At 40.9% G+C, this 14,137-nt stretch overlaps 1 protein-coding gene across 1 annotated transcript; it reads right to left on the bottom strand.

Moving 5' to 3' along the window:
* Positions 1–1,360: 1,360 nt before the first annotated feature.
* Positions 1,361–2,164, bottom strand: LOC140007253 (uncharacterized). Its single transcript, XM_072049957.1, has one exon. The coding sequence runs from the start codon at positions 2,162–2,164 to the stop codon at positions 1,361–1,363; it is 804 nt and encodes a 267-aa protein (XP_071906058.1).
* Between the last annotated feature and the right edge of the window lie 11,973 nt (positions 2,165–14,137).

The raw sequence follows: 14,137 nt of genomic DNA, 5'->3' as shown, positions 1-14,137 counted from the left end.
GAACGAAATTCTGTTATGGGGGAGAGAGTGTGAGAACCCGAAAAAAGTAGGTTCTATTTATTTATTTTTTTGAGTGCATTTTCTTTACTTTAAATTATTACCTTAATTTCCTCGGTATTTTATATGTGAGTCAAGCTTTTAAATCATTTTTTGATATAAATTAGTACACGTTAATTTTGAAGTGCATTATGGACGTAGGACCCGCTTATACGGTCAGTGTGGTAAAATTTTGACTACTAGGTGAATTTTACATAAAATGATATTATTTTAAAAGGTACTAGGGGATAATTAGAGGTTAGCTAGATATATTAGCCTTGGAAGACAAGAAGATGAGAACGCAAAGTCGCGAGATTAGCAGCATGATTCCTTCATTTTCCTCTCCTGAACATGTCAAAGACTAACAAGACGAACGTTTAACTGGTGTACATGAGGATCTAAAGGATAATGGCTCAAGCATCGACCACAGCAATAACAACTCAAGATCACAGTTTATGCACTTGGATTCTCATAAAAATGGCGTTAAAGCAACAAAAGGGAAAATCTGTGGTTACCTTAGAACCTTAATAAAGTGAAACAAATGTGAAAATACTCCCAGAAATTGCACCGATTCTGGAAACTAAGCTTAAGAGGACTTAGCCATCAAAATTTTAGTGATGGCGGACCTAGAATTTGGAGCCCCGATTCAACAAATTTGGTGACGTTTTCTCCAAATGATTTCTAAATAAAAGTTATTCAGATCCCTCACCAGAAGGTGCAAAAATAGAGGTTCCACTCCAAGAACTCCAAAAAAGATAGGATTTGACGATGAACACATTTGATGGCTCAACCTGGCCCTCAGATTCTTTCCCAGAAAATTTTTTTGTTTCTTCCTTTTTCTTTCCTGTTGCTATTTTTCCTTCGTTTCTTTCTTTTTTTTCTTCTCCGCGCAATTCTTCCTTCCTTTTCCTTTCTTACCTGTGGCCTTTTTTCCTTGCTTGGTTCCTCCTCCCTCTATTGGTTCCTCAGCCGCACCCCCTTCTAATCTCCTTTCTTTTTTTGTTTTGAAAAATATCACTTTTATTTAATCCAAGGCAGCGAGAGCCAATTACAATAGGTGGAGAGAGAAATCAGAGCCCTACCACCTAATAGGGTACTAATCTAATGGATGAAAATTCCCTAGTGTCCATAGCCAGACGCCCGCGAATTTCCCTTGGCGGATGCTGAATAAAGTCAAAAACCATACTAGGATACCCTTGCAGAGCCGCTAACCTGTCCGCTACCATGTTTGCCTCTCGAAATATGTGAGTAAATGACCCAACCACCTGGACTAGTAGGCGATGAATCCACCTCAGCAAGTTGCAGTGCGACCACCCCCCAAAGCCTACGATTTGACAAGAGACACAAGAACTGCAAAGTCAACCTCCACCATCACCTCCTGAACCCCCTTTGCCGCACACACTCGCAGCCCTTCCAAGACTGCTAATGCCTCTGCCTCCAGGACCCCCTTCTCCCCAAACTCCTTATAAAACGCTAAAATAAGTCTACCATCCGAGTCGCGCAATACCCCTTCTCCACTCGCCCTTCCGTTGACCACGCTAGCGTCTATATTCAATTTGTACCGCTGAGCTTGGGGTTTGGTCCATGCGACTACCACCGCCCGCCGTTTACGGCCGACCGAAGGAGCCAAACGTGCCCAATCACTCTCTATGTCGCCATAGAACTGTACCTTTTCAAGTTTCCGCGCTCTTCCCAAATCCTGAATGAAGTTTGCCACTTCCCAAATGACCTTCGGTACTGAGAATGCTTGCTCTTCGAATCTCGCCCTGTTTCGACCCTGCCAGAGGAACCAAGATATTAGGATCGGAAGGATACATCTGATATGATGAGCCGGGAGACGAGGCAGTGACGTGGCCCATTTCGTCCATAATAATTGCAGCTCCTCCATTGGCAAGCGATGTATGCCAAACCAATTACCATAGTGTTCCCAAACCTCTCGTGCCACTGGACCATTGACAAACAAGTGAAGCACTGATTTCTCATCTGCGAGACAGCAGGAGCTTCGGGACACCAAGGGTATCCCTCTCCGACAGAGCACCGAATCCACAGGGACATAATTCCTTAACAGCCTCCAAGCGAACACAGACATTTTCAGTGCGACCTCCCTATTCCAAACCATCCCATGCATCGAGGAGCCACCTCTATGCTACCGACAAAGCTCTCAAGCTGAGCCTAGCGTAAAGTCACCCGTCACTGACGGTGCCCATATGATCTGGTCCTGCCCCTCTAGGTCGAAAAGGACATCCACAATCGAAGCCACGAGGTGGTCCAGTAGCCACTGCAGGAGACGATTCCTGTTCCACCCTTCCCGTCCCAAGAACTCTACCACTAAAAGATAAGAGTTGGCCCTGCCCGCTGACACCAATGCACGGAGAGGACCAAGCTCACACCAAATGTCAAGCCAGAAGTCAACCATCCCCGGGCCCAGGCTCCACGAAATGTAAGTGTCAGCCATTTCCCGTATACCAATTAGGCGCTTCCATGTACCTTTCGGTCTGGCTATCACTGCCTGCATTGGGTGCTGGTCCCCAATATACTTGGAGAACATAAAATCCGACCAGATAGAGCCTCTGTGCCTCAGTCTCCACCACAACTTACAGGAGAAGGCTTTGACCACCCTTATCTCCTTTCTTTTTTTTTCTCTGTTCCTTTTTTCTTTTTTCCAAACCCTCTCTCTACCTACTCTTCCGCCACCTCCCTTTCCTCTACTTATTGTCCTCTGCTTTTGTTTAGCCATTTTTGTTCTATTTATATGGAACATAAACTCTCAAACCCTCAGCTCAAAGGTGAGGATGAGAGTTGAGATTTGCTGGACATTTGAGAGCCACCCGATGGCTGTTGTTCCAGAAGGTTCTTGATAAGGATTCAAGCGAATGAGGTGGCCAAAGTTCGGGAGAAAGAAAAATCAGAAAAATGAGTGGAAAAAGGGCGTTGAAATGGAGCTGCAATTCTGGTACTATTCATGCTTCTGTACTTCTGCTGAAGAAGAAAACTCGTGCTTGCACTTCCCTTTTTTTTCTCTCTTTTCACTATTATCTTTTTTTCCAAAATTAATTTAGGTAAACAAACAAAGTTAATTCCTAATTGAAGTTACATTGCAAAATTTTCATTTATTTTAAAGAAATTGAATCTAAGAGGATTAAAACAGATTTTTGTGAAAATTTCCTTTTTCAAAAATTTTAATGCAAAAATATCTTAAAAATAAAAATTATGAACCAAATTTATAAAAATAAGCAAAAATGAACACTAACTATCATTTAATCAGTAAAATAAAATAAAATAAAACAAAATAAGAATAAAAAATAAAGCTAACAATGAATTAAATAAATGAAATTTTTTGTGTCTATAGCTTGCCCTTTTTTGTTTGAGTTTCGAAGAAACTTGACACAAAGAAGTAGACACCAAATATTTTCCTGTAGTTATTCTGCCTTGAATTGAAACATGAAAACATAAAACAGTCAGCGGGATAAAACCCGGTCCTACCGAGGTTGGTGAGAAGAAATCTGATCTCAACGACACATAAGCAGTCAGCGGGATAAAACCCGGTCCTGCCAAGGTTGGTGGAATAAAACTCGATTCTAACGAGATATAAGCGGTCATCGGGATAAAATCCTGTCCTGTCGAGGTTGGTGGGATGAAACCCGATCCCAACGAAATATAAGCGGTCAGCGGGATAAAATCCGATCCTGTCGAAATTGGTGGGATAAGACCCGATCCCAACGAGACATAAACGGTCAGCGGGATAAAATCCGATCCTGCCGAGATTGGTGGGATGAAATCCAATCCCAATAAGATATAAACGGTCAGCGGGAGAAAATCCGGTCCTGCCGAGGTTGGTGGGATGAAACCCGATCCCAACGAAATATAAACGGTCAGTGGGATAAAATCCGGTCCTGCCGAAATTGGTGCCGAGGTTGGTAGGATGAAACCCGATCCCAACGAGACATAAACGGTCAGTGGGATAAAAACCGATCCTGCCAAGGGTGGTGGGATGAAACCTGATCCCAACGAGATAAAACCCGATCATGTCGAAGTTGGTGGGATGAAACCGAATCCCAACGAGATATAAACGGTCAGCAGGAATAAAACCCGGTCCTGCCGAGATTGGTGGGATAAGAAACTAGGTCCTGTCAAATAGAGTGAAATGAAACCCGATCCCAATGAGATATAAATGGTTAGCGGGATAAAACCCGGTCCTGTCGAGATTGGTGGGATAAGACCCGATCCCAATGAGATATAAACGGTCAACGGGATAAAATCCGATCCTGCATAGGTTGGTAGGATAAAACTCGATCCCAATGAGATATAAATAGTCAGCGAGATAAAATCTCTTCCTGCCAAACTTGGTGAGATAAAACCCGATCCCAATAAGACATAAACGGTCATCAGGATAAAATCCGGTCCTGTCGAGATTGGTGGAATGAAACCCGATCCCAACGTAAAATTGAACAAGTTTTTGCTGAATGCTTTTTGTAGACTTTTGAAAATAGAAACAGATGATTTCTTTTAAAAAAATTGCCCCAGTGTGATACTATTGGACCATTGGACTTGCAAAAGAGAAATAATCATAATGATAGATAATGCCGCCATCACCCGATCAATCTTGCTTTCAAGAAATGTGTAAACATGAATACTTGGGTGTTCTTCCCTGATGCAGTGAGAAGTTAATCTTTACTCCGAGAACTGTGTCAAGCTTCCTCAACTTCCAATACTAACAAGACACTTGGTATCCAGACAATTTCAATAGATCACGGGGATTGCCATTTGAGCGAAACTCAACTTTGTTCTGCGAACCACATCAAATCTTCTTAACTTCCAATGCTCATCAAATATGACATTTGTTGTCCAGCTAACATCAATAAATCACAGGGATTGCCATTGGATAAATCTAGATAAATGAGACCATGAAACTCATGAAATAATATTTTTATTTACACAACAATGATGAAAATCCTAGTAATCATGAAAACAATCATTTATTGTTATTGAAAGAAAATTAATTTCGAAGAAATGAATCTGTAAATTCAACAATTTACTCTTGATAAACCAAAGTAATTTGATCTCAAATAAAATGCCATGTTTGACCTTTTGGATATCGTTCCTCTGGAGTTCAATGTTGGCAACAGAACCATAACCATGAAGAGAAACTCAAATGAATTGAGTCACTAGCTATTCCAATCCAAGCTCACTTTTCCTTACAAAACCCTATCTTAGCACCCTTTCGGGTTTTCATTAAGGCTGCCCCATCTTTTTTATTTTCTTTTTTTTCTCTTCTTTTCTTTTTTCTTTTTTTCTTCTCTTTTTCCCTTTTTTTTCTTTTCAAAGGCGCCCTTTTGGGTTTTCACCTGATGGACAAATCCTACCGATAGCCCTTATCAACTCAGAAATGTGTTTTAAGAAATGATGGCATCAGTATGACAATCCTTCCCTTGTAAAATTGGTGAAGGTGTATTAACATCATTTGCTATTTGATTAGAAAATTTCCTAAAAGAGATAATGTAAAGAACGGAAGTCAGGATTTTCACCTTTTGTAATGGGGTTTGGTGGGGTGCCAAGAAGGGTTAAGGCTTGAAAGCAGATTTCAAAAGTGGTTTAAATGATCTGAGATCGCATTGTTGTGCCAACCTTATTTTAGGGTTAAATCAAAAGTTGCCCAGTTTATTCTCAACTGAGGTTCTCTTCTTTTTCATTTTCCCCCTTTTTCTTCTCTCACTCCATTCATCTTTCGAAATATTTTAAAATTTTCCCCAATTTATTTTTTAACTGAGATTTTTCCTTTAATTTTCTTTTCTATTTACTCCTCTATCACTTTTCACCTTTTGAGGTTTTTCTTTCCTTTTCTTTCAACTTGAACTTGCTCCAGTGTGGAAATTGTGATTCTCAGGGGTTACCAAACGAAATAATTTATTCTGAAAGTTCAAAAGAGATAATTAATGATAGAATGTTTAATTGGAAAAAAAGAAGGCCTAACTTTCATTTCATTCATTGCATTAACCCTGAAAGGAAACTTCTATTTATCAGATGAAAAATTTATTACACATATCTGAATTGGTTGGTTGGGGGAAATGTGAGAACCCGTAAAACCTTAATAATTTTCCTAGGGTTTATCCCCTGTAATAGCATGTTTTCTGCATTTTCCGGCTTAGGAAAATTTTCCTGATGAATTTTATGAGTAATTATAGTTTTTAGATGATTTTTCTAGTATTGGAGATTTTTTGAAAAATTAAGAATATATAACGGATGTGGGACCCACTAGTGCGAAAAGTTCGGAAAAAGTCGGCCAATTAGGTTAAGTTTCGGATATTGGTTGAAATTTATCGGGTGTTAAGAGATAAGTAGAGGTTGAGATGTGATTGATGTGAGAGAGACTTAAAGGATAGAAATGCTTTAAATGTAGTGACAAGTGTCACTTGGTGAATGGTGGCATTTGTAGGACAACTATTCATTTTCTTGACTTTTTGACCAATTGCTTAAATATCTCAAAAATCACACAAAATTCATTCTTGTCTTCAACTTCTTGGCCGGCTCTCTCTCTAGGAAAAGAAAGAAAACTTCTCCAATTTTCAAGCTTCCAACTAGCTCAAATCCTCCAAAACAATTGCTTAAATTTGTTTCTACTCCATAAAATCCCTCCATTTGGTGCTACTAAGTGATTTTGTGGAAGTGTTCAAGGAAGCTAAGGTGTCCTACAACTCTCCCTCTCTTGTGTTCTAGGTAAGTGGTGTTTGAACTTTCTCCTACACTTAATGAAGCTTGAGTTGTGCTTAGTGGAAGCTAAAGTGATGACCTTTGTGATTTATTTCTTACTTTTGGATGAAATGATGAAGTTTTCAATTTAATGGTGATTTTTCTGGTTTAATTTGATCATGAGGTTGTGGCTGTCCATGATGGTTGGAAATGATGTTTTATGACTCTAGTAGGTGTAAATGATTGGTAATTGCAACCAATTTTGGATTTGGAAGGAAATGTGAAAAGTTAGGGTTTCATAACCCCCTTTTCTGTCCGGTTTTGTATCATATGATTAGAGGCCGAATTGGCCTTTGCTTAAAACATGAAAGTTGTAGGTATTGATGTGTTTGAGGTGCCTGTAAAATTTCAGGTCATTTGGAGTAGTGTAGAGTGAGAAATGTTGAAATTACTATTGCTGTTCTGGGTTCATCAGGATGGCAGAACTGCGCCTGTAATTGGCTATTTTGACTGGAATTGCTTTGGATTTGGTTGTTGAGGTCTTCTGATGAAATGTAGCTTGATGTCTTAGCTACCATATGCCTTTGGAATTTCCGAATTTTGACCTGTACAGTCTGAGTTGTACTAATTACAGCATAGTGTAATTTGTAAACCTGTTTTGGTGGTTCTGGTTTAGTATTTTGCATATTTGACCTAGTTGTGCTAGGAATTGAACTAAGTGACCTTCTACATTGTTGTAGCCCTATTTCTTAGCTTCGAAACGGTGGGTCTTACACCCTCATCTGATAATCGTAGTGAAATTGGTGCCATTACCGTAAAATAAGGACAAAACTGTTTTTATTCAAGGCCAAAGCTAATGCCATTTCTTGAATTTCTGGTTACTCATGATGCTTGTATATGCATATGAAACCCTATTGGGGTTGTGATTGACATTGTTTTATGACTTGTTATCGAGTCTCATTGTATTTTTTTGCATGTTCTAGGGCGTGACGGTAGTTCACGACGTACTTGTGACGACGGTGCATGAAACACCACCTACTTGATTGGTGAGTATACTACTCACTTAATTGTTACAATGTGGCTTTGTTATATGTGAATTTGATGCCTTGAAGGCTTACTTGGCTATTGGAATTGATAGAGGTGAGGGTGTACTTGACCGCCCTCACCCCTTGTGATAACATTCATGACTGTTTACCGTTTACTGAAATACTGCAATTGATATATGAGATATTGAATTCCTTCCATGAAAAAAACTGATTTGGTGTCGTATGGACGAGTATCCAACGGCCTTACTGTATTACTGAGCTCAACCCCGTTGGTAGTCAATGGAATCGAGCCGGCGAGAGCTTGGTCGTGAAAATTGACATGCCACGGGGACTGTACTGGGGAATCTTGTAGTAATGAGACTCTTGATTCCGGTAAACTCGAGTATTACCAAAAGTTACTGATTGGAGTGCTGCCCCGTTGGGGTATGTTGGGTGGAAGGAATGGAAGTAAAGTGAGGTCTACGGTTTGGTACTTTTAACATTGACGGAGGGTCAATGAGGTTGGATCAAGAATATAAGCGAGGAAATGGGCTCTTGAGAGCCGTCTGTATCCTTTTACTGATTTGATTTACTTCTTATTTGCATACTTGAACTGAACGGTTACGCTTATGTGATTTTAGATGCTTATGTGGTAGTAACTCACTGGGCTTAAGCTCATTCCGTTCCATTTGTTTTCCTTACAGGAAAATGACCACTTTTGGAAAAGATTGTGTTAGTTGGTTGTCAAGTTGAGCTCATGTAAATGTATCTTTTGAATAGCTCTTTGAATGAAACCCTAATGTGTATTGGTTTCATTTTCTCTTGATTGGCAAACCGAACATGTATATTCATGATGAATGGTTTTTGTGGCATGCCATTTGGTTGTAAATGTTGAATTTCAATGTATGTATATGTTGGATTGATGTATGGTTGAACTCCGGATTCTGACGTGTCCGGCACTGTTCATCATCGGCTTCGATTTTCGTTTTTTTTATTTTGTGATTTTGACCTGTTTGCACGCGTTGGTGTGTTCCGGAACGTAGTAGATCGATGTAAACTGATCCGTTAGTCCTGGCGAGAGCTGGGCAGGCAGTCCGCTAACCCCTTTGGTTCGCCTTAAGGGAAGGTGGGGCTGTCACAGGTGGTATCAGAGCCTAGGTTTGAATTAGTCTGGGTGTTATAGGAATGCTTGATCTGAGGGTTTATTGTTTATGGTCTTTAAGCTTATTGATGCTTATTTACACTTTTGGTGTAGGATGGATAGATCCAATGGACCTAGTGATGGCCCTGCAGGCAAGCGACCCCGTGTAGCGCTCCCGATGATTAAGTACCAGATCCGGCCAAAGGGGGCCGTTCTACGTTGGAGTCCGGCTAATCGCCGTAGACACTGCGAGTGCCGCCACACTTATGCTTACCCGAATGCCCTCGTGTTGGCGGTTGTGAAGGAAAGAAAGGAGCTGGCAAAAGCTAATGCCAAGCTTGAAGCTGAGGTGAATCAGTTAAGGGTGGCCAACGAGGGGCAAGCTAAGAGGATCGAGGATCTGAAGTACGATGTACTAGAGGTTGAGGATAGAGTTGATGATCTCTGTGCCCAGCTTAGGGAGGCACGTGAGCGCGAGTCTAAGAGGGCTCGAAAGGTGAGGAATCGAGCCGCTGCAATCCTGAACCTCTGTACCGAGTTGGTGGAGGGAGTGAGCGACGAGGACTCCTGTGCGGGGTCTGAGGCTGGGGATGGATCCACTCTGTCAAGTGGGTCTCATAGCTCGTCATCGGTCTAGGTTGCGACTCCTAGAGTTGTTGTGGATAGTTTTGGTCTTGTATATAGGGCGGATAGGGATAGAGCCTTAGCTAACCATTTTGGATGATGGGTTAGCTACGTGTAAATCTCTTTTGATAGGCCAATCCTCGGGGGGATCGTTTATGTTCGTACATGCCTTGGCCGTACTTGACTTGACTGATTGTATATATGTGTGTGGCTTGATCTTGTTTGGCTTGTATATATATGTTTGTGATCATGTTTAGAATGTATAAATATGTGTTATTGTGAAAGTTTAAGTGTTACTTACATGCCTTGTTACTACTTTGGTTTAGTACTCTTGCCTAGACCAAGTAAAACTTATGGAAGGTACACGAAGTGGTCGGGGACGTGGGCGCGGAACTAGACAACCCACACCGGTTACGGGTACGGGGGAAACCTCTACTGGACCCAATCCTGAACCACAAGTAGACCCGAATGTGCAAATAGCTGCTGCTATGCAGCAAATGACAAACCTACTAGCACAAGTAGTGCAACAACAAGGCCAGAACCCAAACCCTAATCTCGGAAACCCTGGTCACCATATCGAAAGCGAAGATAGAGCTCTCGAACGATTCCAAAAGTTTGCCCCGCCGAAGTTTGTTGGGGGACCCGACCCGGACGTTGCCGAAAGGTGGCTTGAAAAGATAGTTGATATATTTGCAGCTCTACACTACCCTGACGAACGGCAGGTGACTTTTGCCTTGTTCCAGCTTGAGGGGGCAGCCCGTTCCTGGTGGAACGTAATTAGGCAGAAATGGGAAAGGGAGCAGACACCCAGAACTTGGGTGAACTTTATTAGAGAGTTTAATGCAAAGTTTTTCCCTCCTCTAGTCCAGGAGAGGAAGGAGGACGAGTTTATTAGGCTTCGCCAAGGGGCTCAAACTGTGGCAGAGTATGAAAGTCAGTTCACCCGCCTGTCCAAGTTTGCACCTGAGTTAATCATGACTGAGCAAAGACGGATTAGGCGCTTTATTCAGGGTTTGAATGTTGAGATTCAGAAAGACCTCGCAGTGGCTCAAATCAATGCGTTTAGCGAGGTTGTGGAAAAGGCCCAACGGGTTGAAAGTACACGGTTGCAAGTCCGGAACTTCCAGGCGAAGAAGCGTGGCTTTCCTGGGAGTAGTTCTGGACAGGGTGAGAAGAGTACTCCCTCTAAATTTGGACGAGGAATGGGAGGTGGTCGACAATCTGGTTCAGGTAGAGGGACTCCATTCAGGGGTGGCCAAGCTGGGCGAGGACAACGGGGAAATGCTCAGAGTGGCTCGGCTTCAGCACCTCGCGGTCCCTGTGGGCACTGTGGGAAGCTAAACCACACCGAAGACAACTGCTGGAGGAAACAGGGCAAATGTCTGCGATGTGGAAGCGCAGACCACCAATTGGCTACTTGCCCGGTCCTGAAACAAGATGGAAAGGGAAGCCAACCACCGCCGAGGATCAATACTGGACCAGCAAAGGGAGACGGGTCCAAACCTAAAGTTCCAGCTAGGGTGTATTCCTTAGAGCCCCATCAGGTCCCAGAGTCTTCGGAGGTCGTAGAAGGTACGATCCCTATTTTCCACCGTTTTGCCAAAGTTTTAATTGATCCTGGTGCCACTCATTCGTTTGTTAACCCTGATTTCATGTGTGGCATCGATATAAAACCTGCTAGTTTACCATATGACTTAGAAGTTAGTACACCTACGGAAAATCAACGTTTGGTGACTAGTATGGTTTATAGGGATTGTGATGTATGGGTAGGTGAAAGGAGATTTTTAGGAGACCTGATTAGCTTGTCCATTAAGGGGTATGACGTGATTTTGGGTATGGACTGGCTTGCCAAATATAACGCCCAACTAGATTGTAAAACGAAGGTGGTAGAATTTCGCATTCCTGGCGAGGCAACCTTAAGGTTGGATATAAGGGGTAGGTTAGCCTCATCTGCTTTAATTTCGGGCATTCGAGCTAGGAAACTGATAAGTAGAGGGGCGCAAGGATTTTTGGCCTTTTTGATTAACACCCCTACGGATAAATTAATGGTGGAAGACGTGGCCGTAGTGAGGGAATTTTCGGATGTATTCCCTGATGAGTTAGTAGCCTTACCTCCAGAACGAGAGATAGAATTCCGAATAGACCTGTTACCTGGAACCTCACCTATCTCAAAAACCCCTTACCGAATGGCGCCTGCAGAACTTAAGGAGCTTAAGTTGCAATTACAAGACCTTTTGGAGCGGGGATTCATTCATGAGAGTGGGTCTCCTTGGGGAGCTCCTGTCCTATTTGTGAAGAAAAAGGACGGAACCTTGAGGATGTGCATTGACTACCGGGGTCTGAACAATGTTACAGTGATATCCAAAAGGTCTGAGGATTTTATTCTTGGTCATCTGAAAAGAATACGTAAGTAACATAGTATATATAAAACTATACATTTTATTGAATTTCAAGATAAAGATCAAACTTAATAGTATGTTACTTGTTAAACAAGACGTGTCTTCAAAAGCCACTTAATTCAAAACTATTTACAAAAGCATAGTTAAACAAAAGACACACGCATGAATGATTTTCATGGATTTTAACCAAAGATAACTCCCCAAATTTATCGAAACTCTCTTCAAGAGGGACGAATCTCACTAATTCAGCCTCTTCCAGGATTTTCACATTTCTTCATTAGGGATAAATGCCGTGATGATGTCCTTGTATTCAGGAAAGGGATTCATAATTATTCTCGGCCCTTGTTCTCCCCTTTTTCTTAGCACTATATCTCTTGCTTCGATCATATCCTGGATTTTATGTTTCAATGCCCTGCAACTATTGATGGAATGCCTAGGAGCTCCAGAATGATAAACGCAGACGGCTTGAGGGTCATAACTATGGGGAAACCCTTTACAATAGATCTTGGGAGGCATGACACCAATTTTCCCGTCGGCTTTGAGTTATTCATACAATTGATCGATGGATTGGCCCAGGTTGGTGAAGGTTCGATACAGGGTTGGGTTTCGAATTTTACTGTTTAGAGGGCAAGTTAGGTTGTTTGGTTGAACAGGTCTTGGATTATAAAGAGGACGAGGTCGAGTTTGAAGATTGGGTTGAAAAATTGGGACAGGTAGTATAGGTGGGTTTGCATAGTTTGACCGAGGTAGAAGATGATTAATAGTAGTATGATAAATAGGGCGTGGGCTTGGTTAATAGAGGTAAGGGTATGAATAGGTAGGTTGACTAGTAGGTAAGGGATTATGCTGAACACCGCTGCTGCTACCAGCGACCAACTGATCAATCACACGTCATTGTGCGCTCACCTCCATGCTTAATTCATTGATTTTGTTCAACACTTTGCTCAATTGAGTTCCCAGATTTGCAAGGTCGGCTAATGGCGTCATTGCAGACCTATCGGACAATTCAGGATATGTACTCATGTTTACACTATTTCTCAAAACTCAGCTACGTGATCGTGTAATGATAGGACTTCTTTGTGTAACTATGTTTATAATTTCCTGAAAATTTAGGAAAAATCCTATTTAAATTCCTCGCTTGATCAGCTATTAATAAAGCAAGAAAAGAAAAAGAAAAAGCCACGAGTTAGTATATATTGAGGTAATTCGGATGCATGTCCTATTGGGGGACCCTTTTATGCCAAGGGTTGGTCTAGAATGAAAATGCAATCCTCTATGGTAGGCACTATACAATACCTGATGAGTCCGATCAACTTATTAATATTCGAGTGAAAAAAAATTTTGAAAAATTTGACCAATTGGAGTGATAAGAGACATTTGCCCTAACAAAAATGAAGACAAAGTCCGAATGGATTGATTACTTCGATTAACTCATAAAATGTTGTGTGAAAGAGCCTACTCTTGAGAGGATTGTAATGTCTTGACTAGTTTATTCAGCGAACCTTAGATCGAAACCCTAAAAGAGAATTAAAGGATCGAATGGATCGGATGAAATTGATGATTTATTCAAAATTTGACTAAATTATTCTAAAAATAAATTGATCAAATAGATTGTATGGAGCAGATGGTTTACCCAAAAAAAATCGACTCAATCATCCTAGATGCGAATAAACTTTTAAAAATGGGATGGATGGAATTGATGGTTTATTTGAAAATTGACTAGATTGCCCTAAAAATGAATGAATGGATTGAGTTAATGATTTATCCAAAAATGACTAAATTATTCTAAAACTGAATGAATTGATCAAATAGATGAAATGGAGTTAATGATTTATTCAAAAATGACTGGATTGTCCTAAAAATGAATGAATTGATTAAATGGATTGGATGAAATTGGTCAAATGGATTGAAAAAAATGAATAATCGGTTCAAATGGATTGAATGAAATTGACGATTTATTCAAAAATCGATTGAATTGTCTGCGCATTGGTAGTTTTAAAACTCACAAATTTTGTTGCAACGCATTAGTCTATGAACCTTTTAAAATCATGATTTGACCTCAATATATTTATCGTCTCAACAATGAGAAATTATTCATGAATTTCTTTAAATTAATGTCCTTTACGCAAGTAATTTTTACCAATTCTAATAAAATGGCCAAAAGTTGATTGTTAGATGCTCATATGCAAAAGTTGCCCTATCATCTTGGAAAAAACCGGATCTTA

Source organism: Coffea arabica, chromosome 5c (assembly GCF_036785885.1).
Source record: "Coffea arabica cultivar ET-39 chromosome 5c, Coffea Arabica ET-39 HiFi, whole genome shotgun sequence".
Taxonomy (NCBI): Eukaryota; Viridiplantae; Streptophyta; class Magnoliopsida; order Gentianales; family Rubiaceae; genus Coffea; species Coffea arabica.
This window is presented reverse-complemented; position numbering and strand designations above follow the sequence as displayed.

Coding starts and splice junctions, on each gene's coding strand:
- LOC140007253 (XM_072049957.1), bottom strand. CDS start 2,164: ATGCATGGGATGGTTTGGAATAGGGAGGTCGCACTGAAAATGTCTGTG.